The sequence below is a fragment of the Trichomycterus rosablanca genome, chromosome 14 (assembly GCF_030014385.1).
Source record: "Trichomycterus rosablanca isolate fTriRos1 chromosome 14, fTriRos1.hap1, whole genome shotgun sequence".
NCBI classification, from domain to species: Eukaryota; Metazoa; Chordata; class Actinopteri; order Siluriformes; family Trichomycteridae; genus Trichomycterus; species Trichomycterus rosablanca.
This window is the reverse complement of record NC_086001.1, coordinates 9,972,042-9,999,082: the sequence shown is the minus strand read 5'-3', so window position 1 is coordinate 9,999,082 and position 27,041 is coordinate 9,972,042. Positions and strand designations below refer to the sequence as shown.

Sequence of the window (27,041 nt, the reverse complement as noted above, 5' to 3'; positions counted from 1 at the left end):
ACACTGCAGCACACTGACAGGTATTGACACGATTCTCTACAGATGGCGTAGAAGAGAGTGCTCGTAAAATTCCTACCTACATATAATAATAAAGCATATTAACCTTAAAACAGTGAAGAGTCGAGAGCCAGAAGTGCGAGTGGACAGCGAATGAAGGTAAGAATCTGTTATAGTACTTTGTTGCATGCTGTCATTTATGTTGCCAGGTCTGTTGTCGTTTTGTTGAACTGCATAAACAACACATTCTGATCTCAAGCTTCTGCTATCATATATTATTTCTAAAACATACTTAATATGTATAATCTGTGACAAATGAATGTTAACGTGTAGAAGTATTGTTAGTTCTATGTGTATTTAAATGGTTTTATGACGATAAGTAAGTTCACAAGGTGTGCCAGCTCAAACGAAGAACCAAGTACAACATAGTAAACAACAGAGTAAAAGTTAGTCATTCATGTAAAGGTATAGTATTTTGTTGTAGGTCACTTCAAGTTAGACAGCTAGATTTTTCGACTTTCGACACAAAAAATGCCCCCAAATTAACTAAGAATTCCTTTATAAAGACCTCCGGACGATCAGCCAGAAAGCTGGGTTATGACGTCACAACACTGTAGTTGTGTAGTGCAAGCTGTAGCCTAGTGGTTAAGGTACTGTTGGGCCCTTGAGCAAGGCCCTTAACCCTCACTTGCTCACACTGTAACTGTAATGTAAGTCGCTTAAACGTGAATAGTGTAGTGTTAAATTCAGATCAGACATCTAATATATACAGTACTGCAGGGTGATCTATTCTTGTATTTGTGTGTTCTTGGTGCTGGTAACAGACCAAATTGTGAAAGAAAATCTGCACATTCATTTTTTTATGTATCTTATTGGACAAGAAAATTTGACCCATAACCTGCTCTCAAATGTGTGTTTGCATTTTCACTTTTACACAGGTGCTAACACAATAATTAGACAAAAAACTTTTTAGCTAATTTATGGACTATACATTTGTTTCTCTAAAGTAGTGCATGTATGTAGGTTGAAGTACACTACATGATCAAAATGTGAATATGTGAGCTTGTTGAACATTCTTTTTTTAAACTGTGTGCATTAAAATGGATTTCCCTCCACTTTACAACTATAACAGCTGCAACTCTATAGGGTAGGCTTTATACAAGACAAGTGTGAGGTCAGACACTAATGTTGGAAGAGAAGGGCCTTTTCTAGACCATTTCCTTAAGATTAGAGGCAATTCTTCTTTGTATTTAATATTATATACCTGTTTGAAATGTAAGCTAAACATCTACATTTAGAAATGTGTGATTTTCTGTATGTTTTGTTAAGTGGACAGTTTTCAATAGTGTGTGCAACACTGGTTTAATCCTGTATCTCTTCTTAAGTAACTTTAACATAGTAACATTTCACTATAGTTAGATCCCAGCTAAAGGGCTTTGACTCATCAACTATGCATGTGCTACATTCTTAGTGTGCTCGTTACAAAGCCCTGATCACTGCCTAATGTCATGAACCTTCATTGTTTTGTAAACCTGTGACTCAGAGTTAGCTAAATAGTGGTTGATGCACTTGTGTTACAGGTCTTACAGATATTTAAGAAGTGTTTAAAGGACAGTCTGCCCACAAATGGAATGCATAGATAGTAGTAATTTGAAGTAATTGCTTCAAATCTGTCTTGTGTTTATTTACTGAATGGAAATAAATGTCATAGAACAAAGTTATCTATCACCCACAAGGCTCTTGTAAAATGTTATTGCCCCTTTTAGTTTACCCAGAAAGCTTGTTCATAAATTTAGTTACTTTTTGCTAATCTGCTTCAACTGTTCAAGTTGCTGTTAGTAAGATAAGTTAGGATGGTGCATTGGCCTATTAAAGTCGCCCACTACTGCCAATAGGTGAGGTTCAGATATCAATGCTGCTATCAGCTGGGCATCTACACATACATGATTTTGGGGGGAAGGGGGGGTGAGGGGTGGCTGATTTCAATTAAATATTCTTTATTTTAAAAGGAATAGCATTAGATCTTAAATCTGCTGTTTTGTCTTTAGAAATACATAAATGTTCTAAAAATTTGAATAGTGTTTAATTAGTGACATTGATCTTATATAAATCTGTATTTGTAGGATGGCGGGTGTGTTCGATATTGACCTGGAGACGGAGGACGTGAGCGATCCGGAGGTGAGCAGCAGAAAACACAAGATGGCTTTTTCATCAACACATCTTGCTTTTGGGTGCAACATTTGAAAGTTGAATGGTCTGAATTGTTTATTTAGTAGAATGTGGGGCTAAATATAACAACTTAAAGTGCCAGTGAGACCAAGACTGGCAAGAAATTTGACTTTAATCATTTCAGCAGCAGTACTTTTCTTTGTTACTGAAACAAATACTCTGTTCTCTAATAAACCCTAATTACATACTTGTGGTATTGCCAACAAATATCCCATCTGAGATTATGATTAACCACGTCTACTGATTTATTTGGACAGATTCTATTACATTCTACTACACCACAGACATTACAATGGGAAAAGTCTGTTAAGCTGGGTACGGATCTCAGGCCAGATCTTAACATAGTGGTGGCATTTTAACTGGGCTGTACTAAATAATCTACTATTGGAAAAAAGTATGTTGGCACTCCTTCTAATTAAAGAGTTCAACTATTCTATTGCTAACAAGTATAATAAATGCTATGTCTAACTTTATAGCAAAACTTTGGCAGAGACTCTTTCTTGTTCCGGCATGATTGTGCACTAAGAGAGCAATATGTGTTTTAGTTATTTAGAGTTTAGTGTGGAGAAATTCAATTAGCCTGCACAAAACTTTGACCTTAACTCTGCGGCTCTACTGAACACCTTTTAGGTTAAATTTAAACAGCTATTACAAGACAGACCTTCACTTTCTTCATGGGCCTGGCGTCAAATGCTTTTTTATTGAATTACCTCCGCTTTCCCAGAACAGTCATAGCTGTAAGCGAGGAGCAATTAAATAGTAATCCCCATGATTTTGTTTTTGTCATGTCCAACTATTTGCATGGTCAGGTGTCTGCATACATTTCAACACACAAGTGTATGTCTAAATCGAGCAGTATAAATGGTATAGTTGCACACAATGCAATATACAAGATGACTAGAATGAAACAGTTGTTTTTGTGTGCTTTGCCATCAATGTCCACATTTATAGGTTAAAAATAAAGACAATAAATAAATATCAGTTTTTGTAAGACATTTAAAGTTTAAATAAAGCAGATTTGGCTGTGGTAATACAGTAGATCTCTGTACAAGAGGTAAACATAAATGACAGTCCATTGGAACTAAATGGTGTTTTCTAAATTTGTAGACATTGTTTTGTGAATGTTCACAGCTTTTGCAGTGACTATCCACAGACATCAAGTGTCATTAAATATTAATTTATCAGATACCATTTGCGAAATCTTTATATTTGAATTTGTCTATGTATTTATTTATTTATCTTTAACTGTCAGTGTCTGATTGTTTTTGTTTGTTAACAGGATGAAGTTTGTAATTTTACAGTGGCAGAAACAGAACCGTATGTATCTTCCATGTTTTAATGGTTTAATGTGATGTGCAGTATATGGCCAAAAGTATGTGGACACTACTTCTGACAATTGAGGTTGGTTGTTTCAGCCACGTCCCATTTCTAAAAATCATAAAAATTCAGTTATATCAGTCTGGGGAAGGCCACTTTACTAAGTTAGGTGTGGAGGAACAAATTAAATGCAGGATTAAATGGTAATGTGATCATTTTTTCCCTTGCAGCACAGAGACAGAGGAGGTGGAGCTCACTAGTGCTAGTGTGAACAGGGACAGTGAGCGAATTGGACCAGACTGCTTTGAACTGCTCACTGTTTTGGGAAAAGGAGGCTATGGCAAGGTGTGTGTATGTCTGCAAACAGGACATTTCCATACAATTTGGTACACTGATTATTGATCTTTTTTTTTTTCTTAATTTAGGTGTTCCAGGTCCGGAAGGTGCAAGGAAGTCAGACTGGAAAAATATTTGCCATGAAAGTTCTGAAAAAAGTAAGTTATCATGTTATCATACATCTTAAATTTGTAAATGTAGCATATAGGCATATGTCAATGATTTATTTTATAAAATGCAGTATAAACCTACTGTTTAAAATGATGCCTGCAATCATGGGCACGGAATAAGAGGCTGACCAGGCAGCAGCTCCCCTTAAAGCTTGAGATCTTGTTTAAAGCCTTTCAGAAGAGTGGAGGTTGTTATAGTCGTAATGTATTGTAATGTGGTTATGTAATAGGATGGACATCAAGCTGATGGTCAGACAAACTTGTCTACAATGTTAGTTTTGTAGCCAGTACTCGTAAAAGTAAACACATTTCCTTTTTTATATTAAAGAAAACACAACAGCTCACACTTACCTTTTCTTCTCCTTTTTGTTGTCTCCTTACATACACACTTTTAGGCAAAAATAGTGTGCAGTGCAAAAGACACCGCACACACACGGGCCGAGCGAGAGATCCTGGAAACAGTCCGTCACCCGTTTATTGTGGACCTGTGGTACGCCTTCCAGACTGGCGGAAAACTCTACCTCATACTGGAGTGCCTAAGCGGTATGTGTGTTTCTGTGTTTGTCTGTGTGATTTGAACAAATCCTAGAGTCATTATAATTTGTACAGTCTCTCATAATAATAGCAGTAGATAGATTAGTTCAGTTGTTACGTAATATTAAATCTCTAATTCTTATAATCTGTGCATATAATGTGGTTTAAAAAAAAGTAACTGCCCATTTTTTCAATTGCTGCTGTTACTGCGTTTGTAACAGTAACTGGTTTTAGTTTATTAAACAAAGCATATAACACTAAGGGAAATGTTGTTAATATAGTTTTATTTGCAATAGCAAAAAATTGGCTTAATATAAACTTTTTGTTCAATTTTTTTTAATTTTTAACTATTCATATGTAAAGTTGTTTTTTAAATTTTTTTATTTACTTAAATATACACCAGTCAGGCATAATATTAAAACCACCTCCTTGTTTCTACACTCACTGTTCATTTTATCAGCTCCACTTACCATATAGAAGCACTTTGTAGTTCTACAATTACTGACTGTAGTCCATCTGTTTCTCTACATACTTTTTTAGCCTACTTTCACCCTGTTCTTTAATGGTCAGGACCTTCACATGACCACTACAGAGTAGGTATTATTTAGGTGGTGGATCATTTTCAGCACTGCAGTGACACTGACGTGGTGGTGGTGTGTTAGTGTGTGTTGTGCTGGTATGAGTGGATCAGACACAGCAGCGCTAATGGAGTTTTTAAACACCTCACTGTCACTGCTGGACTGAGAATAGTCCACCAACCTAAAATATCCAGCCAGCAGTGCCCCGTGGGCAGCGTCCTGTGACCAATGATGGTCTAGAAGATGACCAACTCAAACAGCAGCATGATCGTCTCTGACTTTACATCTACAAGGTGGACCAACTAGGTAGGAGTGTCTAATAGAGTGGACAGTGAGTGGACATGGTATTTAAAAACTCCAGCAGCGCTGCTGTGTCTGATCCACTCATACCAGCACAACACACACTAACACACCACCACCATGTCAGTGTCACTGCAGTGCTGAGAATGATCCACCATTTAAATAATACCTGCTCTGTGGTGGTTTTGTGGGAGTCCTGACCATTACAGAACAGGGTGAAAGTAGGCTAAAAAAGTATGTAGAGAAACAGATGTTCTACAGCACTGACTAAAAGCTGGTTTATAAGTGTGATATGCATATTTGCTCCTTAACTATGTCATTCTTTATTTTAAACTGTTATATATGTTATTTTTTGTTCAGGTTTCCTTAGTGCAATAACCCATTTTAAATAATCTGCATTATCAGAGGCAATTCAAAGATGATGTTACTGTATGAAACCACTTCAATTTCACATGCAATTTCAACTTCAAAAGCTTTGAAGCATTTCATGATTGGTTTGAATAATGTGTTTAAACAATGCTTAGAATAAACTTACTTGTGCAAATGTGTGTTAATATCTCCTCTGAACAGGTGGTGAGTTGTTTATGCAGTTAGAGAAAGAAGGGATTTTTATGGAGGACACAGCCTGGTATGTTATTATAACAGTCTTATGATTATCTAAAAATGTTACATAAAAAAATAAATGAGCTTAAGTTCATATGAGATTATACTAAATGTGAAATCCCCTTACTCATTCATTAATGTATAGAATAATAGAAATACACAAATAAAATAAGACAATCAGCAGTTAGAGCTGTAATGATCCTGTCTAGATATAGGATGCATGTTTATGTTAGCGGATTGTTAGAGAGACAAACATTTATCAGATTATTACAATTTTACAGATGGCAGCATGTTGGGGTTACAATAAGACTCCACGTATTTTCCAACAAAGTATATGGAAGACATGTCACAAGAAAGCCTTTTCTTTTATCAAACCAAACACACACAGGAGTTCAACAAAGACTTTATTGTTATTTCAGCTATATACAAGTACATATTGAAATAAAACAGCGTTCCGTCAGGACCAGGGTGCAACACAGAACAAAAAGTGCAAGACAATACAATAAACACGGTCATGATAAATACAAAAAGACCCACAATAAATACAAAAGACATTTCTTTTTTTTTTTTCGTTCAATGCATTTTCTCCCCTTTTTCTCCCCCTTTAGCGCGTCCAATTGCCCAGTTGCATCGTGCTTCCTCTCTGCCTATGCCGATCCCTGCTCTGACCGAGGAGATCAAAGCTTTGATACGATGTATTCAAGATCCCAGTCTGGTTGCAGCGTGTGTCTTTACCGCTGCGCCACCTGAGCGGCACAAAAGACATTTCTAATCCAAAAAGTATTTAAAGAAGACAAGACTAAACACAATTGTAGTGATGGCCAGTACATGGTACTGAGTAAATGATAAGTGAGGTAAAAACCATATTCTGATATACAGTTAGCAGCATAGGGTTTTTATAGCAGCAGAGATATAAAAAGAGTAAGGTGCAAAAATGCAATATTGTGCAAAGATGCAAGTAATATAGTCACTAAGTAGTTGTATGAGTCCAGGGATCGGGTATGACTATATGCACCGGGTATTTGCTAGACCCTACTAAAAGTTGTTTATTTTTGTGTGTGTTCTATACAGAGCTGAGGGTTAATGCAGTGTTTGTATGTAGACAGAAGCCAAAGCTTAGAGCAGCCAGTACAACAGTTTTTCATGGTTCAATTAAAAAGGAGGTTTTCACAAAACAGAAGCTAGAATATATTTTGATCAGGCCTTGTCGATCTTAATGTATACTGCTTGTACAATATCAACTGGTCATAGGCCCAATAGGAATGCAGAATGTTTTAGCTGGCAGGTCAGTAGGACTGAACCAGACTACTGTTCATTACTGCATGAACAAACATATTAGCGTTCTGAGGAACACATACTTTGCAGTCCTGTCATAAAGGGCATTGTATAAAGTATAAACCACACACATTTCCCGAGACCAGTTTAGAATGTGATCTGACAAAATACAATTCATATTTTTCAGCTATTTAACTAGAGAGAAAAAGAGAGGCGTTTGAGGATTAAAACGCCAAACCAACTGTTAAGGGGATGTTTTGGGATACAAGGAGAATTCTACTATATACCAACAAATTTTTTAATGTAATATCTTGTCTACAGTAAATAACAAATCATAGATTATTGTTTTTATTGCACTTTACAAAACTTATCTGGAATTGGGTTTGTTTGTGTATGTGTGCGTAATTGCATATGCTGACAGACAGATACACTGATCAGCCATAACATTAAAACCACCTCCTTGTTTCTACACTCACTGTCCATTTTCTCAGCTCCACTTACCATATAGAAGCACTTTGTAGTTCTACAATTACTGACTGTAGTCCATCTATTTCTCTACATACTTTTTTAACTTGCTTTCATGCTGTTCTTCAATGGTCAGGACCCCCACAGGTCCACCACAGAGTAGGTATTATTTAGGTGGTGGATCATTCTCATCACTGCAGTGACACTGACATGGTGGTGGTGTGTTAGTGCGTGTTGTGCTGGTATGAGTGGATCAGACACAACAGCACCGCTGGAGTGTCCACTCACTGTTCACTCTATTAGACACTCCTACCTAGTTGGTCCACCTTGTAGATGTAAAGTCAGAGACGATCGCTCATCTATTGCTGCTGTTTGAGTTGGTCATCTTCTAGACCTTCATCAGTGGTCACAGGACGCTGCCCACAGGGCGTTGTTGGCTGGATTTTTTTTGGTTGGTGGACTATTCTCAGTCCAGCAGTGACAGTGAGGTGTTTAATAACTCCAGCAGCGCTGCTGTGTCTGATCCACTCATACCAGCACAACACACACTAACACACCACCACCATGTCAGTGTTACTGCAGTGCTGACAATGATTGGTCCTGGGAGAGTCCTGACCATTGAAAAACAGCATGAAAGGGGGCAAACAAAGTATGCAGAGAAACAGATGGACTACAGTCAGTAATTGTAGAACTACAAAGTGCTTCTATATGGTAAGTGAAGCCGATAAAATGGACAATGTGTGTAGAAACAAGGAGGTGGTTTTAATGTTATGTCTGATTGGTGTATGTATGCATGTTAATAGTATTAATAAAGTGCTAGAGCTTAAGCAAAGTCAATGTCTGCTAAAACTTGTATTAATTGTTTTACCAAATTTGTGTGCCATTTTGTTGCTAGTGGCAACCTTTAACCTTGTGAACAATTTTAGTCATTTCTGGACTTTGTGTTGTCATTTGCTTGGCAGCTTTTATCTAGGGGAGATAACCTTAGCGTTGGGTCACCTCCATTCCAATGGGATCATTTATCGAGATCTGAAGCCGGAGAACATCATGCTTAATTATGAAGGTGAGCATGTCAGTGTTTTGCCCTCACGCATATCCAAACTTGTTTATCTGGCTAAGGCACTAAAACTGTAATGTAATTAAACTCTTTAGTTTCAAACACGTATGTCAAGGTTAAAATATACAGTTATTTTAGCAACAACATCCAGGCTAATACTGTTTATGGCCAAAAGTATGTAGACACCTGACAGTGAGCTTGTTGAACATACCATGAAATATGCCAACGTTACTTTTTTTGCAGCTATAATTGCTTCCATGTTTTTGAATTTGCAATTGAAACAAAAATCTGTGATTATTTCTGTCTTTAAATAAAGTTAAGCCTTTATTTAACTGACAAAAGAACAAAGAAAACATGTCCACTGTTTTCACTGACCAAATCCTCTGTATATTGTCAGCTTTAGCTAATTTTATTCCTGCAACTAAAAAAAGTTAGGATATATAATATTTAGCAATTAGCAGGTTGGATTGGTAACAGGAGACGGTATAGTGATAAGGTGTAAAAGAAGGATACACCAAAGGCTAAGCCTTGCAAAAGTGTGTGGGGTCATGTAGTGATGTTGGACCAAAATTGATGCCCCATGTCATTCCAAAGATTTGTAGTGGGGTTAAGGTCAAGGATCTGTACAGGCTACTGGCGTATTTCCACTAAAAACTTTGTTTTAAATAAAAAAATATATAAATATATAATTTATTTATTTAGCGCACGGAGAGCCACACACTGATCTCCATGCTTTTCCTTTTTGTGTTTTTTCACCTGGCGGACTTTAATGGCCATTTTTTGAGTCTGCTTCAGTCGTTGCCAATTATGCCCGCTAGAGGGCGCCCAGCCGACTGGTAGCTGAGCTGCAGTTGGACCTCAGAAGTTCAGAATCCCAGCGCTGGTGTATTAGTGGATTTTCCTGCTGCGCCACCTGGCGCCTACACCAACCTTATTACACCACTTTGTGCACAGGGACACACAGTCAAGCTGGACCTTGTCGGAAAGGGCCTTGAAGAGTTAAAAACATTTACTTTATTTTAAATAATTGATCTTATACACCTGTTAGTAAGAGTGTGCCCGAAACACATAAGCTTAATAATTAGGTAAAATGTGACATAATTATAACACTTCGTAGACAATGTTCCAGATTACAATGTTTTCTCCTTTTTAAGGCCACATTAAGCTGACTGACTTTGGCCTGTGCAAGGAATCCATCCATGATGGCACCATGACACACACATTCTGTGGCACCATAGAGTATATGTGAGTATCTCTGCTGTAAGTTTAGTAAATGCGCCACCTAATTTCAGTGGAAGCCAGATCTGCTCTATAGGCAAGCCAGTCAAGCATTGGCACTCTTTATCAGGTTCCTTCATCAGGTGGCAATGATGACTTTTTGTGATATGTGATATACACTGATCAGCCATAACATTAAAACCACCTCCTTGTTTCTACACTCACTGTCCATTTTCTCAGCTCCACTTACCATATAGAAGCACTTTGTAGTTCTACAATTACTGGCTGTAGTCCATCTGTTTCTCTACATACTTTTTAATCCTGCTTTCATTCTGTTCTTCAATTCTCAGAACTCCCACAGGACCCCCACAGAGCAGGTATTATTTAGGTGGTGGATCATTCTCAGCACTACAGTGACACATGGTGGTGGTGTGTTAGTGTGTGTTCTGCTGGTATGAGTGGATCAGACACAGCAGCACTGCTGGAGTTTTTAAATACCGTGTCCACTCATTGTCAACACTCCTACCTAGTTAATCCACCTTGTAGATGTAAAGTCAGTGACGATCGCTCGTCTACTGCTGCTGTTCGAGTTGGTCATCTTCTAGACCTTCATCAGTGGTCACAGGACGCTGCCCACGGGGCGCTGTTGGCTGGATATTTTTTGTTGGTGGACTATTCTCAGTCCAGCAGTGACAGTAAGGTGTTTAAAAACTCCATCAGCGCTGCTGTGTCTGATCCACTCATCCCAGCACAACACACACTAACACACCACCACCATGTCAGTGACACTTCAGTGCTGAGAATGATCCACCACCTAAATAATACCTACTCTGTAGTGGTCCTGGGAGAGTCCTGACCATTGAAGAACAGGGTGAAAGCAGGCTAACAAAGCATGCAGAGAAACAGATGGACTACAGTCAGTAATTGTAGAACTACAAAGTGCTTCTATATGGTAAGTGGAGCTGATAAAATGGACAGTGAGTGTAGAAGGAGGTGGTTTTAATGTTATGCCTCATTGCTCCCTGCTCCTCAGATTTGTTAAAGCCACTTACAATAAATGTAGTTATACTTGTAAAGACTGAAATTACTGTCTATTTATTATACTTCTGGTTCTTAACCTTTTTGTTAACCTGTTGTTGTCAAAGATGTTTGAGTCTATGTTTGTTCTAAACTGTAATCTAGTAGAACACAAAAGAAGATACTGTACATGAGTGATTAGGTGTGTTCTACTATGTACTTTATTTTAGGGCTCCAGAGATTTTAAACCGCTCAGGACACAACAGAGCCGTGGACTGGTGGAGCCTTGGTGCTCTGATGTTTGACATGATGACCGGCTCGGTAAGAAACTGACAAAATAAGAAAGTAAAAAATGTAAGCTATCAGCAACTTAGATTATTGATTTGGTTGTGTAGATAGTTGTAACTACAACTATGGACTTCTTTGTGGAAGTGTCAATTGGGCTAGTTTGACGGCACCTATTAAAAGATGTGTGAAACAGTGTTCTCAAGGTCAGTAAAATAAACCAAACTGTTAGTATAAACTAAAAAGGAATAAAATGCTGAATAGTTGGATGCAATCCAAGAATTACCAAAATCATATCTGCCAGGTAATAGTGCATGAAATATGGGTTTCACTGCTTACAGTCAAGCAAGCTTTACATTGCAATATGATTGCAGTCTACCATCAAGTGTTAAGGTTCTGATCTTAAAGCTGGGGCTTCTTTTCTTCTAAATCTATTGTGATTTTTTTTTTGTGCTTTATTGTGGACATTGCGACCTGTGTTCCAAAATCTTCTAATGTAGGCAGACCTGTTTCTTGATTGAACAATGTTATTGAATTACATGTGGTCATCAAGATGTTGGTCTGGGTTAACTTTCTGGCCACTGTTTGTTTTCCTTTCAGTCAAATTAACCCTATTTATATGGGTATAGTCATCAGCCCAATCATGACTAGTCACAATAAATTAACAGGTCATACTGCAAAGTTAAATGACAATAAAGAACTTTGCATTAAGCTTTAGAAGAAACAAGTGTTTTTCATCAAATATGTTATTAAAGGTTTATGTAAATATGTGGCTTTAACTGTATATCTGTAGAATTAACATATCAAATTGTTATTTTCAGTGAATATGTTTGTGTTTGGCAATTATAATGCATTTTTATTCCCGTTCAGCCTCCTTTCACGGCAGAAAACAGAAAGAAAACCATTGACAGGATTCTGAAGTGTAAGCTGAACCTTCCCCCCTACCTTACACCTGATGCTAGAGAATTGATCAAAAAGGTAACGATATCAAAGTGGTCCTATTTAGGTTTTGTATGTTTTTATCATTCCGCTCATGTACTGTAATGTGCTGTTTCCTTCTCCACAGCTTTTGAAGAAGAACTCAGGTCAGAGACTCGGCTCTAGTAAGGCTGATTGTGCAGACATACAGGTAAAACACATTCTAATACAGTCTGGTCTAAAAGTCAGAGGCCACTGCCAAGAACTATTTTTTCACAAACTGTCATGAAACAATGACAATTCTATGTATACGAAACAGTTTTATCTAGAATATATGCTAACGACAGTTTGTTCTTAAAATCAGTAGGAACAATAACACACTGTATAGAATTATGCAATAAATTTATTACCTCCAAGCAATTATACTAAGCAATTATTTACACTGTATGCAGCTATATGGATGTTCAAAAACCACTCATCTGCAAATGCTTTCCACAAGAATTCAGACTGTGTATGTGGGAAATATTCGGTCAAAACATTTTAAGGCCTGACACTAATGTTTGATAAGAGAGTCTTGCTTGCAATTAACATGCCAGTTCATCCCAAAGTGGTTAATAGAGTTAAATAGAGTTAAAGTCAAGGCTCTGTGCAGACCACTGAACATTCATTGTGATAATTCATCCCTTTCTTTCCTACCTGACCTGAGAATGTTTTATATAATTTTTATATAATGAACACAAATTCCCACAGACACACACAAAACTTAAGCTGCAATTGTAAATTAAAGCCTGTCATATCGCTATGTTGTCATTGCTTTATGATGGTTGGCTGCACAGATTGGTCAGCTTTTTCCAATGCCCCCCATGTCGCCTGTAGCAGACTAGCCCCTGATAATGCAATCCATGCTGTGAAGTTGTCAATCCAGCTAATTCTTCTTCCTTATCTTCTGAGTTAACAGTGCCTTGAATTTTGTTATGTGAAGTAAATGCGGGACTTAATGTGCATGTATAGATAATGGTTTTATAATAGCTAAATACTGTCATCTGAACTGCAAAAATTTTAGTGTTTAATGCTGTTGTTGTTTTTCAGAGGCAGCCATTCTTCCGGCACATCAATTGGGATGATCTGCTGAATAAGCAAGTGGAGCCTCCCTACAAGCCTTCATTGGTACTGTCTTCTCCGCACTTTTCTGCTTTTTTCTTTATTTTTTTTTCTTTCTTGTAACACAGCAGGAAGAGAAATACAGAAAGGAATTTTATGCTTGTAAAGTGCATAAATATGGTACATATGCCTGAAAATATAGCCAAGAAATGCATACTTGATGTAGCAGGGCATAATATAATATATAACAAGACTTATTCTGTACATAAAACAGAAATGACATGGAATTCATAAGGACTCATAGCTATAAATCTCCCTCTTTGTCTCTCTGCAGCAATCTGATGAGGACGTGAGTCAGTTTGACATTCGCTTCACCAAACAGACTCCGGTGGACAGTCCTGACGACACCACACTGAGTGACAGCGCTGATCACGCGTTTGCTGTAAGACACACTCGCAGCATTTCACACTTTGCTCCATATAATTGATGCTGCATATTGAAGATTGATTAGAGATTATTCTGTTTTCACAAAGAATGCTATCTATGCTTTTGTTATTTCAAAATAACTATTTTAGGCTGTTCAAAAAGGAAAATGTGTGTTTTTGAATGTGTATGTGTGTTAGGGCTTCACCTATGTGGCCCCATCAGTTCTGGATAGTCTGAAGGAAGGATTTTCAATAGAGCAGCGGCCACGGCATGCCCGCAGACACAACAGCAGCCCACGAACACCAATCAGGTATGATATACAACCTGTATCCTAAATTCTATCTTTCAGAGAGCATTTATCACATGCGTGCATGTTAGAAGTTCCCATGAACTTAAATTACTGTTTTGAATGAATTACTTGAATTAAAAACATGGCCTAATTGTTTTTAATCTGATTGTAAACTGGGTGTATCAGGGCCTGGCATCCTAAATGTTCTGTTTGTTTATTTGACTAAATAAGCACAAATTTTACAGATACACTAAAAAATCTTTTCATAAGTGTACTGGCTGTTATAGCCAGAGGGAGCATGGCAACTCCATATTAATTTATATGGTAATAAGATGGCATGTCTAACATGCTCATAGTGCGTGTCTTGATACTTTTGACCATATCATCAACTGTCTCTTATAATTGTCCTTCCTTGCATCCTCTTACAACCATTCTCTATCTCTGCAGTCCACTCATCGAACCCTTTAAAAGCAGTATTGAGGAGGAGCCTCCTGTTCCAGCCCCACCCCTTCCCACTGAAAATGGTGCCACCAAACCTATCAGAACACCAGGACGCAACAAGAAGAAAGGTCACCGGGGTGGCAAATAAAACTGTTAGTCAGCCTCTGTGTCTCTCAGCCTTTATCTCTTTTTCCATCTCTATCTGTCTGTCAGACGTGCTGCTAGGCAGAACCAAAGTATCAGGACAACAGTGGGGTGGCATGGAGGTGAGCGTATTGGAATTGTATTAATGGAATGTACTACATTGTGTGCAAGCTGACTGTAAGTTAATTAGGGTGTTTAGCATTTTTGTCGCTTAACTGCATGGGAATTTTTTCGGTTGTTTTTGACCTTTTGTTTATGGGCTGAGTTTATTTTCTCCACATCACTGACAAGATTGTTTTTCAAACCACAAACCAAATACTAAGTACTATTAAAAATAATAGCACTAATGGATGTGTATAAATTTGCCATCCATTTAGTACAGTATGATGTTTTTGGGACACAGCCATTAATTCTTGTAAGCTAACAGGTTTTTATACACCGGACAAAAACAAGTAAACAACATTCTGTTGAGAATGCATGAATATCAGAAAACAAAAATAAAATTTATACTTTAATCTGAGTCGAAAAATATATAGTAGGTTGATGTTTTGTAAAGGGATCAAAACCTGTGCTGAAAAGTTTTGGATTAGAGTTGATAGCCACAATAGCCTTTCTTCTCTGGCCTTAATAAGGAAAAATAATCAGTGTCTGATGAAACAGATAAACAGATTTTTTTTAACAGATGAAAGCACCGTTTTGATGCATGACCATGCATTGGTGTTAATTGTCTGTCAAAGCGTCATTCTCATTTGAAACATTAGCATCATTGTTTTTTTTGACAGATGCCAGGAATGTCTATTTGTACTCAGCCTAAAGGCAAAGTTTATGTAACATGGAACATCACATATTGGGCCATATACAACCATAGCAGTGTTTCTAGGATCAGTTGCCATGTCTTTGTTTTCTCTTAGTTAAGGTTCCATTTTTATTTTGCCCTTGGTGTATGTTTAGAGCTTATTACAAACATGGCCTGTAGACACCCAAAGGACCCCCTGTGTAATTCCAGTGTAATAGGTCCATTCTTAGCCGTGACACCAACGTGGTAATGATGAGTGTAGTAGTGTTGTTTACTTTTAAACACCCCAATGTCAGTGCTAAAAGAAAAACAGCCAAACCAAAAAACCAACAGCATCCTGTGATCAGAAAGTGTCCACTGATAAAAAATATTGTGCATAAAAATACAAAACAGCCCTAGTCTCAAACTGTACACATACAGCAAGTGCTAACAGACCTTGTTTTCCTTTTTTTAAATGCATTTTCTCCCTTTTTAGCACGTCCAATTTTTACCCAGTTGCGTTATGCTTCCTCTCTACTGGTGCTGACCCCCATCCCGATTGAGGAGAGCGAACTGACACACGCCCCCTCCGACACGTGTTCAGTAGCCGACTGCATTTTTTTACCTGAACAAGGCGAGTTTATATGTGAATCAGCCTTGTGCACGGGGAGCCACACCCTGATCGCATTATTCCTCTACTCTTTGCAGATGCCATCAATCAGCCAGCAGAGGTCGTATTTGCATCAGGAGGACCCTATCCTGCTCCCTCCCTGTATGAACAACAGCCAAACGTTGTTCATGTAGCCGCCCAGCTGGATGGCAGAGCTGAGATTCGATGCAATGTATTCAAAATCCCAGCTCTAGACCTTGTGTTTTTAATACTTAATGAGGCCATTAAGTTTGAACAGTTTTGAAATCCCAACAACACTGCTGCATCTTCTACACTCATACTAGAACAACACATGTCATTGCACTTCTGAGAATGATCTATCAAACATAATCTGGTCACCCACTGCTGGGTCATAATAATTACTATGCTGGTGAGTGGGAGGTGTGGTAAGCGCTCCAGACCATTGGTCTGGTTGGAGATACTAGAAACCAAAAGGACAGGCTTGGGCTGGTCAGGTGGAGGCACATATTTATTCAAAAATTATGTATGTATAATGTATGATGCCATTAGCCAATCAGTGTTTTAATGTAACAAGCCACATAACATTCGAAACCTAAATCATTTACACAAATGAAAATGTCTTGGAGCCAGGGCTATAAAACAAAGGCAACTACATCCATAGCTGTACTTCCTGGGGTATACTGCACCAATAAGCTCAACTCATTGAATGCATACAGGCAAATGTTAACCACTCTTTCCAACTTCATTTTAATCAAAAGTGCTTTTGAAATGGCATATTCAAAAGCACTTCAACGTGTTCAACAGTGTTCATATACTTTTCATATACTTTTGTCGATATAGTGTACCCTCAGGAATAATTGGTCTCTATTAAAGGCATCCTACAGATTTTAATTATTGTTGGATCTAACAATTTTTTAACAAAATTGTTGTAATATAACAATTAATTTAATAAAAGTACATAATGTATAGACAAACAACATTATAATAATTATTAGTATAACCCAGATAGATAGAGGAAATCTTATAGTTTTAGGAGGTTTTTTTTTTTGTTTGTTTCTGTGCAGCACTGGACACTCTTGGCATTTATGTCTACTTCATCTAACTTTTGTTCTAATTTTTTTCCTCTCTGCTGATGTAATTCTTATTTTTAGTAATTATTACTTTCACAATGGTGTGCTACATTGCAAACTTTAAATACAGTGGTACCTTGTAACTCAACATCCGCTAAACTCGACACACAAATTTGTAGCCTTAAAATGCTCAGTTTTTTTTATTATTATTATTTATTTAATTTCAAATTAACATTAAACAGTCGCTTTGTTCAGCGCTCGGCTTGAGCGGTACGGTAATACCTCATCAAAGTGTGCATATGAGACGAAACTGCATTTGTGTGCAATAACCGTCAGATTCGCTACGAAAGCTTCACACGTATCTGTGTTCAGCTGGATTTTCCTCACTGTTTCACTTCTGTTTTAACTTGTTATAGCTCAGGGTTCTGAGAAATTTTCAGTGTGTAAGTGTAAAAAACAATCCCATAATTTCACATTAGCCTAAAATATATGAAAGTCCACGGGACCATGGAACGCATTAACAGGTTTCCCATACATCCTTATGGGAAAAAATACCTTGAAACTCAACGCCACTCTCAGAACCAACTGACGTTGAGTTTCAAGGTACCACTGTATTACTTTTCACATTTTACTATTATTTTTTATTATTATTTTTGTGTGGATTTAATTATTTAAGATGGTAATAAAATTGGTGTGTTGTTTGTTAAATTTGGCATTATGAAGTACTGTGTAAAATAAAATGTGTAAATATAAATATTGAATGCACAATATTTAATTTGTAATATAATACTTTATAAAAATGACATGAAATAAGTATAGCTTATATAAAAAGGTACTCTTCCAGACAGTAAGTGGTTAAGGAGTAGCACTAATGATGGGTGGAGGTCAGAATTCACTTCCCACAACACATCAGCCCATGATGCACTGCTCCTTCCAACATGCTGTAAAGAAAGAGGAACGTTTATTACTTCTACATTTGTACTTCACAACTACATTACTAATCTCTATCACATCAAGTAACAGGTAAGTCATTTCTTTGTTATTAATTATAATCATCAAACAGCACCAGACTTATCAGTACCTGGAATATTCATGTTTGTTTATGGCAATAACTTTTTTGGGAATGGGGAAAGGTGGGTGGGGGGGGCTCCTAGTAAACAAACTCTCATTGAGAGTAACACGTCTAATGTTCAGCAGCAAATACACTGTTTATAGAACAGGTTGTCAACTAATTTACAGTATTAAACTAGTAAAACTCCAATTAACTTCTTCATTTAGTCACAGTTTGTGTTCACTTGTCCTTGAAGTAAAAGAAACAAGGAACCAAACATCCAACATCCATATTTGTTTACAGTGCCACGTGATTTATTTATGTATTTATTTATTATATTGTATTTGAACATTGCCTGTAGCACTTTATAACATTTTATGTTCTTCTCGGTAGTTACATGTGTGTATTCTTTTCTTTACCCGTTTTCCGTCAGATCCCATTTCCCATATCTGGTACGCAAACTTTAACTTCTAGCCAATCGTTGCTAAGGAGGCGGGTGTAGCCTAGCCAGTCTTAACACAGGACCCGTAATGATGTCCAATCCCGGCACAGTCGGTGACTCGGTGAGATTTGTCCAGGGCTGTTTCCAACATAATGTGGTGGATTCTATAGAGTCGCTTTGTGGAGTCGGCTCTACTAAATCATTGTATTGACTCGAATTCCAAAAACGACTATACACGCCTGGAAAGGGTGTAAATATGCAGTATAATATTGTTAAGTATGCTAAATATTCATAGTTCAGTGCCTTATATAGTCCAGTACCTTAACCACTGAGCTGCCACTGCCCTATGTTTATAAATATAATGTATATAATGTTATTTTACATGTTAAGTTTCTTTTTTCATAAGTCATTATACAGCTGTAAATTTATAATTTTTATGGAAGGTTTATTTTAACAGAGAGAGACAGAATATCAACAAAAAATCCAGAAAAAAAACATTAAATAAAAGTTATAAATTAATTTGTATTTAATTAAGGGAAATAAGTATTTGATCCCCTACCAACCAGCAAGAATTCTGACCCCCACAGACCGGTTATGTGCCCATGAGGCACACAAATTAGTCCTGTCCCTGTATAAAAGACTCCTGTCACAGAATCAGTTTCTTCCGTTCAAATCTTTCGACCACAATGGGCAAGACCAAAGAGCTATCAAAGGACGTCAGGGACAAGATTGTAGACCTGCACAAGGCTGGAATGGGCTACAAGACCATCAGCAAGAAGCTTGTTGAGAAAGAGACCACTGTTGGTGCGATAATTCGAAAATGGAAGAAATACAAGATCACAGTCAATCGCCCTCACTCTGGAGCTCCATGCAAGATCTCACCTGGTGGGGTAAGAATGATTCTGAGAAAGGTGAGGTCAGTCCAGAATTACACGGGAGGAGCTTGTCAATGATCTATTCTGTCTCTCTCTGTTAAAATAAACCCTCCATAAAAATTATAGACTGTTCAAGTCTTTGTAAGGGGGTAAACTTACAAAATCAGCCCCACTGTATATATATATATATATATATATATATATATATATATATATATATATATATGTATATACTGTATATATATATATATATATATATATATATATATATATATATATATATATATATATATAGTGTGTGGCCTCAGCTAGAAGGTCCTGGGTTGGATCCCCAGGTGGAGCGGTCCGGGTCCTTTCTGTGTGGAGTTTGTATGTTCTCCCCTGTGTCCGGGAGTTTCCTCCCACAGTCCAAAAACAGGTTAATTGGACATACAAAATTGTCCATGACTATGTTGGACATGAAACTTGTGAACGGAGGAATCTTGTGTAACCTGTAACTACCTGTCATGTCATGAATGTAACCAAAGTGTGTAAAACATGACGTTAAAATCCTAATAAATATTAATAATATATTGTAGTGGGAAAAGTTCTACTAACAGCTATTTTACGTTAACACATAGAGTTTATTTTTTGACATTAGCAGCATTTAGCAGAATTATGACTGAACACGATTTGAGCAATTGAGGGTCAAGGGCCTTGCTCAGGGGCCCAACTGTGCCACGGTGGTGGGGCATGAACCAGCAACCTTTTGATTACTAGTCCAGTACTTTAACCACTGAGCTACCACTGCCCTATGTTTATAAATATAATGTTATACATCTTTTCTTACATACAGTGTATCACAAAAGTGAGTACACCCCTCACATTTCTGCAAATATTTTATTATATCTTTTCATGGGACAACACTATAGACATGAAACTTGGATATAACTTAGAGTAGTCAGTGTACAACTTGTATAGCAGTGTAGATTTACTGTCTTCTGAAAATAACTCAACATACAGCCATTAATGTCTAAATAGCTGGCAACATAAGTGAGTACACCCCACAGTGAACATGTCCAAATTGTGCCCAAAGTGTCAATATTTTGTGTGACCACCATTATTATCCAGCACTGCCTTAACCCTCCTGGGCATGGAATTCACCAGAGCTGCACAGGTTGCTACTGGAATCCTCTTCCACTCCTCCATGATGACATCACGGAGCTGGTGGATGTTAGACACCTTGAACTCCTCCACCTTCAACTTGAGGATGCGCCACAGGTGCTCAATTGGGTTTAGTCCATCACCTTTACCTTCAGCTTCCTCAGCAAGGCAGTTGTCATCTTGGAGGTTGTGTTTGGGGTCGTTATCTTGTTGGAAAACTGCCATGAGGCCCAGTTTTCGAAGGGAGGGGATCATGCTCTGTTTCAGAATGTCACAGTACATGTTGAAATTCATGTTTCCCTCAATGAACTGCAGCTCCCCAGTGCCAGCAACACTCATGCAGCCCAAGACCATGATGCTACCACCAACATGCTTGACTGTAGGCAAGATACAGTTGTCTTGGTACTTCTCACCAGGGCGCCGCCACACATGCTGGACACCATCTGAGCCAAACAAGGTTATCTTGGTCTCGTCAGACCACAGGGCATTCCAGTAATCCATGTTCTTGGACTGCTTGTTTTCAGCAAACTGTTTGCTGGCTTTCTTGTGCGTCAGCTTCCTTCTGGGATGACGACCATGCAGACCGAGTTGATGCAGTGTGCGGCGTATGGTCTGAGCACTGACAGGCTGACCTCCCACGTCTTCAACCTCTGCAGAAATGCTGGCAGCACTCATGTGTCTATTTTTTAAAGCCAACCTCTGGATATGACGCCGAACACGTGGACTCAACTTCTTTGGTCGACCCTGGCGAAGCCTGTTCCGAGTGGAACCTGTCCTGGAAAATTGCTGTATGACCTTGGCCACCATGCTGTAGCTCAGTTTCATGGTGTTAGCAATCTTCTTATAGCCCAGGCCATCTTTGTGGAGAGCAACAATTCTATTTCTCACATCCTCAGAGAGTTCTTTGCCATGAGGTGCCATGTTGAATATCCAGTGGCCAGTATGAGAGAATTGTACCCAAAACACCAAATTTAACAGCCCTGCTCCCCATTTACACCTGGGACCTTGACACATGACACCAGGGAGGGACAACGACACATTTGGGCACAATTTGGACATGTTCACTGTGGGGTGTACTCACTTATGTTGCCAGCTATTTAGACATTAATGGCTGTGTGTCGAGTTATTTTCAGAAGACAGTAAATCTACACTGCTATACAAGTTGTACACTGACTACTCTAAGTTATATCCAAGTTTCATGTCTATAGTGTTGTCCCATGAAAAGATATAATGAAATATTTGCAGAAATGTGAGGGGTGTACTCACTTTTGTGATACACTGTATATATATATATATATATATGTATATACTGTATATATATATATATATATATATATATATATATATATATATATATATATATATATATATATATAGTGTGTGGCCTCAGCTAGAAGGTCCTGGGTTGGATCCCCAGGTGGAGCGGTCCGGGTCCTTTCTGTGTGGAGTTTGTATGTTCTCCCCTGTGTCCGGGAGTTTCCTCCCACAGTCCAAAAACAGGTTAATTGGACATACAAAATTGTCCATGACTATGTTGGACATGAAACTTGTGAACGGAGGAATCTTGTGTAACCTGTAACTACCTGTCATGTCATGAATGTAACCAAAGTGTGTAAAACATGACGTTAAAATCCTAATAAATATTAATAATATATTGTAGTGGGAAAAGTTCTACTAACAGCTATTTTACGTTAACACATAGAGTTTATTTTTTGACATTAGCAGCATTTAGCAGAATTATGACTGAACACGATTTGAGCAATTGAGGGTCAAGGGCCTTGCTCAGGGGCCCAACTGTGCCACGGTGGTGGGGCATGAACCAGCAACCTTTTGATTACTAGTCCAGTACTTTAACCACTGAGCTACCACTGCCCTATGTTTATAAATATAATGTTATACATCTTTTCTTACATACAGTGTATCACAAAAGTGAGTACACCCCTCACATTTCTGCAAATATTTTATTATATCTTTTCATGGGACAACACTATAGACATGAAACTTGGATATAACTTAGAGTAGTCAGTGTACAGCTTGTATAGCAGTGTAGATTTACTGTCTTCTGAAAATAACTCAACACACAGCCATTAATGTCTAAATGGCTGGCAACATAAGTGAGTACACCCCACAGTGAACATGTCCAAATTGTGCCCAAAGTGTCAATATTTTGTGTGACCACCATTATTATCCAGCACTGCCTTAACCCTCCTGGGCATGGAATTCACCAGAGCTGCACAGGTTGCTACTGGAATCCTCTTCCACTCCTCCATGATGACATCACGGAGCTGGTGGATGTTAGACACCTTGAACTCCTCCACCTTCCACTTGAGGATGCGCCACAGGTGCTCAATTGGGTTTAGTCCATCACCTTTACCTTCAGCTTCCTCAGCAAGGCAGTTGTCATCTTGGAGGTTGTGTTTGGGGTCGTTATCCTGTTGGAAAACTGCCATGAGGCCCAGTTTTCGAAGGGAGGGGATCATGCTCTGTTTCAGAATGTCACAGTACATGTTGGAATTCATGTTTCCCTCAATGAACTGCAGCTCCCCAGTGCCAGCAACACTCATGCAGCCCAAGACCATGATGCTACCACCACCATGCTTGACTGTAGGCAAGATACAGTTGTCTTGGTACTTCTCACCAGGGTGCCGCCACACATGCTGGACACCATCTGAGCCAAACAAGTTTATCTTGGTCTCGTCAGACCACAGGGCATTCCAGTAATCCATGTTCTTGGACTGCTTGTCTTCAGCAAACTGTTTGCTGGCTTTCTTGTGCGTCAGCTTCCTTCTGGGATGACGACCATGCAGACCGAGTTGATGCAGTGTGCGGCGTATGGTCTGAGCACTGACAGGCTGACCTCCCACGTCTTCAACCTCTGCAGCAATGCTGGCAGCACTCATGTGTCTATTTTTTAAAGCCAACTTCTGGATATGACGCCGAACACGTGGACTCAACTTCTTTGGTCGACCCTGGCGAAGCCTGTTCCGAGTGGAACCTGTCCTGGAAAACCGCTGTATGACCTTGGCCACCATGCTGTAGCTCAGTTTCAGGGTGTTAGCAATCTTCTTATAGCCCAGGCCATCTTTGTGGAGAGCAACAATTCTATTTCTCACATCCTCAGAGAGTTCTTTGCCATGAGGTGCCATGTTGAATATCCAGTGGCCAGTATGAGAGAATTGTACCCAAAACACCAAATTTAACAGCCCTGCTCCCCATTTACACCTGGGACCTTGACACATGACACCAGGGAGGGACAACGACACATTTGGGCACAATTTGGACATGTTCACTGTGGGGTGTACTCACTTATGTTGCCAGCTATTTAGACATTAATGGCTGTGTGTTGAGTTATTTTCAGAAGACAGTAAATCTACACTGCTATACAAGTTGTACACTAACTACTCTAAGTTATATCTAAGTTTCATGTCTATAGTGTTGTCCCATGAAAAGATATAATGAAATATTTGCAGAAATGTGAGGGGTGTACTCACTTTTGTGATACACTGTATGTTAGGTTTATTTTTTTCATAAGTCATTATACAGCTGTAAATTTAGCGAGAGTTGTTTTAACTGAACATAATGTATATAATGTGTGTGTATATATGTATAGGTATATGACTATGCACTTGTTGGACACCCCAATTCAAAACCAAGGGTATAGAGGTGTACAGACTTTACCAAGGGTACAGACTTGTCCCCCTGCAAAAGTTTGAAGCATTTATGTAAAATGTTGTGCCCATTTAGTCAAAAGATCAGGCACTAGTTTTAAAGGAAAATGGATTTGGCTTACAATCAGTGTTCCAATCCATCCCAACAGTGTTCAGTGGAGGTGAGGGCATTGTACAGGCTGCTGGAGTTTGGCTACAACACCTAGACTTAAAAATTAGGAGGGGTGTCTACTCACTTTTGCTCATGTAGTGTATATAGGGTTAGCGTGATATTAAATTACATATTGTGTTAAATGATTTTGACTGTAAAGCCCCCTTAGTATAGGTGTGTAAAACACATACGCTCTCAAATCACATCGGGGAGTGGCTAGACCCAGACCGGACCCACCACATCCTTGACCAAGATAAAGTTGTTTGAAAGAGGAAAACCATGTACAATAGAAAAGACAACTTGCATCAGTAGAGCTCTCCAATAAATGCCTAAAAAAGGACATTTTTGAGATGACTCAGAGGTGTACATGACAGGTAGCTAATTTCCATTTGTTGAAAGGGTTGGCCAGTTCATGTCTGTATTCAAATCACTTTCCCCAGATACTTGTTGACGTGTTTTTTTTTGTTTGTTTGTTTTTCCCCCCACAAATACTTTCAAATCGTATGGAAAGCCTTTTCAGAGGAGTAGAGGATGTTATAAATGAAAAAGGTACTTTAATATTACTGTCCATGGTTTTGAAATGAAATGTCTAATAAGCTCATGGTTAGGTACCACTGGCCACTACTTCTGGCCATATATTGTGTATATTAACCCACAGGCACTTCCTTACTCGATACCAGATAATGGCCACTGAATGAGTGGATGTGTTGGCTTTGTGTCCCACCACAACCCTGACCACGATGTAGCAGCTGGTGAAAAAAAATACACACTTTAGGTCATGTAGTGTATAAATATGAAAGTTTTTATACTTTATCTATTTTGTAATGACCTACAGGTTTGGACACATTTAGCTACATATTGTATTTTTTACGTTTGCAGAACCCTGGAATGATGAGTGGGTTCATTCAGAGGGTCAACCCATTTAAATCCTCCTCACAGGTTACACAGGCAAGTTGTTTTAGCAATTTTCTTATTCAAATACTCTTTGTGTAATTGTGCACACAGTACAGGTGTTTAGAAACTGTGCACACAGTAGTGGCGGATAAAAACTGTACGCATAGTACAGGTGTGTAACAACCATACACACACTACAGATGTTTAAAAATGGAACACATAGTACTGGTGTGTAACAACTGTACACACACTACAGATGTTTAAAAATGGAACACATAGTACTGGTGTGTAACAACTGTACACACACTACAGATGTTTAAAAACTGTACACATAGTACTGGTGTGTAACAACCGTACACACACTACAGATGTTTAAAAACTGTACACAAAGTACTGGTCTGTAACAATCGTACACACACTACAGATGTTTAAAAACTGTACACATAGTACAGTTGTGTAGAAACTGTACACACTTTACAGATGTAAAAAATGGTACTTGTGTGTATTTTGTATTTGTAAAATAAACACTTTTTTTGTCTCTACAGGAAAAAGAAGATGTACACCATAAAGAAGTCACAGAGAAGGTATGTGTTTTAATCTTTGGATGTGTTTGTGCATGTGTGCCTGCTTGTAGTCTGGACATGCTCATTGTGAGGTGTACTTATACTTTCAGCTACACAGTGTATATTTTTAACCATACAGATTTTTAGAGATCCAATGGAAAACCTCTAAATGTACACGTTTACGTTTCTTACATTTATTTTGACTTTTATTTGATTGCAGACAGGATGAACCTGAGATATTTCATGTTTTGTCTGGCCAGCTTCATTTCATTTATTAATAAACATCCATTCCTGCATTTCAGGCCTGCAAAACATCCAAAAAAAGTTGGGACAGTAAAGCATTTACCACTTTGTAACGTTGCCGTTCCTTTTCACCACAATTAAAAGACGTTTTTGCACCGAAGATACCAAGCGATTTAGGTGTTATTTTGCCCCATGTGCAACAGTACGGGGTCGTTGTTGTCGCATTTTTCGTTTCAAAATTCTCCACACATTTTCTACTGGGGACAGGTCAGGACTACAGGCAGGCCAGTCCAGTACCCGTACCCTCTTCTTCCGCAGCCATGCCTTTGTAATGTGTGCAGCATGTGGTTTTGCATTGTTTTGTTGAAAAATGCATGGACGTCCCTTTACTTTTCTGCATTAATGCTGCCATCACAGAGGTGTAAATTACCTTTGCCAAGGGCACTGACACACCCCATACCATGACACACCCTGGCTTTTGGACTTGTTTCTAATAATAGTCTGGATGGTCCTTTTTGTCTTTGGTTTGGAGCACACGATGTCCATTTTTTCCAAAAAAGACCTGGAATGCTGATTAATCTGACCACAATACATGTTTCCACTGTGTGATGGTTCATCCTAGATGCCTCAGAGCCCAGTGAAGTCGACGCCGCTTTTGGACATGGTTAACATAAGGCTTCTTTTTTGCACAGTAACGTTTTAAGTGGCATTTATTCAAGTAACTTGGTATTGTAGTGCTTGACAAAGGTTTGCCGAAGTAATCCCTCAATCATGTGGTTATATCAGCTATTGTTGAGTGGCGGTTCTTGATGCAGTGTCGTCTGAGGGATGGAAG

General features: G+C 38.5%; 2 protein-coding genes across 5 annotated transcripts in view; both read left to right on the top strand.

Moving 5' to 3' along the window:
• On the top strand, window positions 1-14,719 carry LOC134325969 (ribosomal protein S6 kinase beta-2-like). Its single transcript, XM_063008165.1, has 16 exons — window positions 1-156; window positions 2,121-2,175; window positions 3,506-3,543; window positions 3,774-3,888; window positions 3,969-4,037; window positions 4,445-4,592; window positions 6,032-6,089; window positions 8,767-8,867; window positions 10,016-10,106; window positions 11,327-11,417; window positions 12,252-12,359; window positions 12,448-12,510; window positions 13,389-13,466; window positions 13,735-13,842; window positions 14,024-14,136; window positions 14,563-14,719. The coding sequence occupies exons 2-16, from the start codon at window positions 2,122-2,124 to the stop codon at window positions 14,702-14,704; spliced, it is 1,377 nt and encodes a 458-aa protein (XP_062864235.1). The 5' UTR covers window positions 1-156; window position 2,121; the 3' UTR covers window positions 14,705-14,719.
• A 3,375-nt stretch (window positions 14,720-18,094) lies between these two features.
• The window catches only part of apold1b (apolipoprotein L domain containing 1b), a 76,073-nt gene continuing 67,126 nt past the window's right edge, over window positions 18,095-27,041 (top strand). For 3 of the 4 annotated variants that reach the window (XM_063008163.1, XM_063008162.1, XM_063008161.1), the window contains exons 1-3: window positions 18,747-18,790; window positions 25,386-25,454; window positions 25,946-25,984. In XM_063008163.1, coding sequence (XP_062864233.1) covers window positions 18,758-18,790; window positions 25,386-25,454; window positions 25,946-25,984 — 141 coding nt within the window. In that variant the 5' untranslated portion in view covers window positions 18,747-18,757. Of the gene's footprint in view, window positions 18,200-18,746; window positions 18,791-25,385; window positions 25,455-25,945; window positions 25,985-27,041 lie in introns of those variants that run through there. The other variant, XM_063008164.1, reaches the window with a different exon arrangement.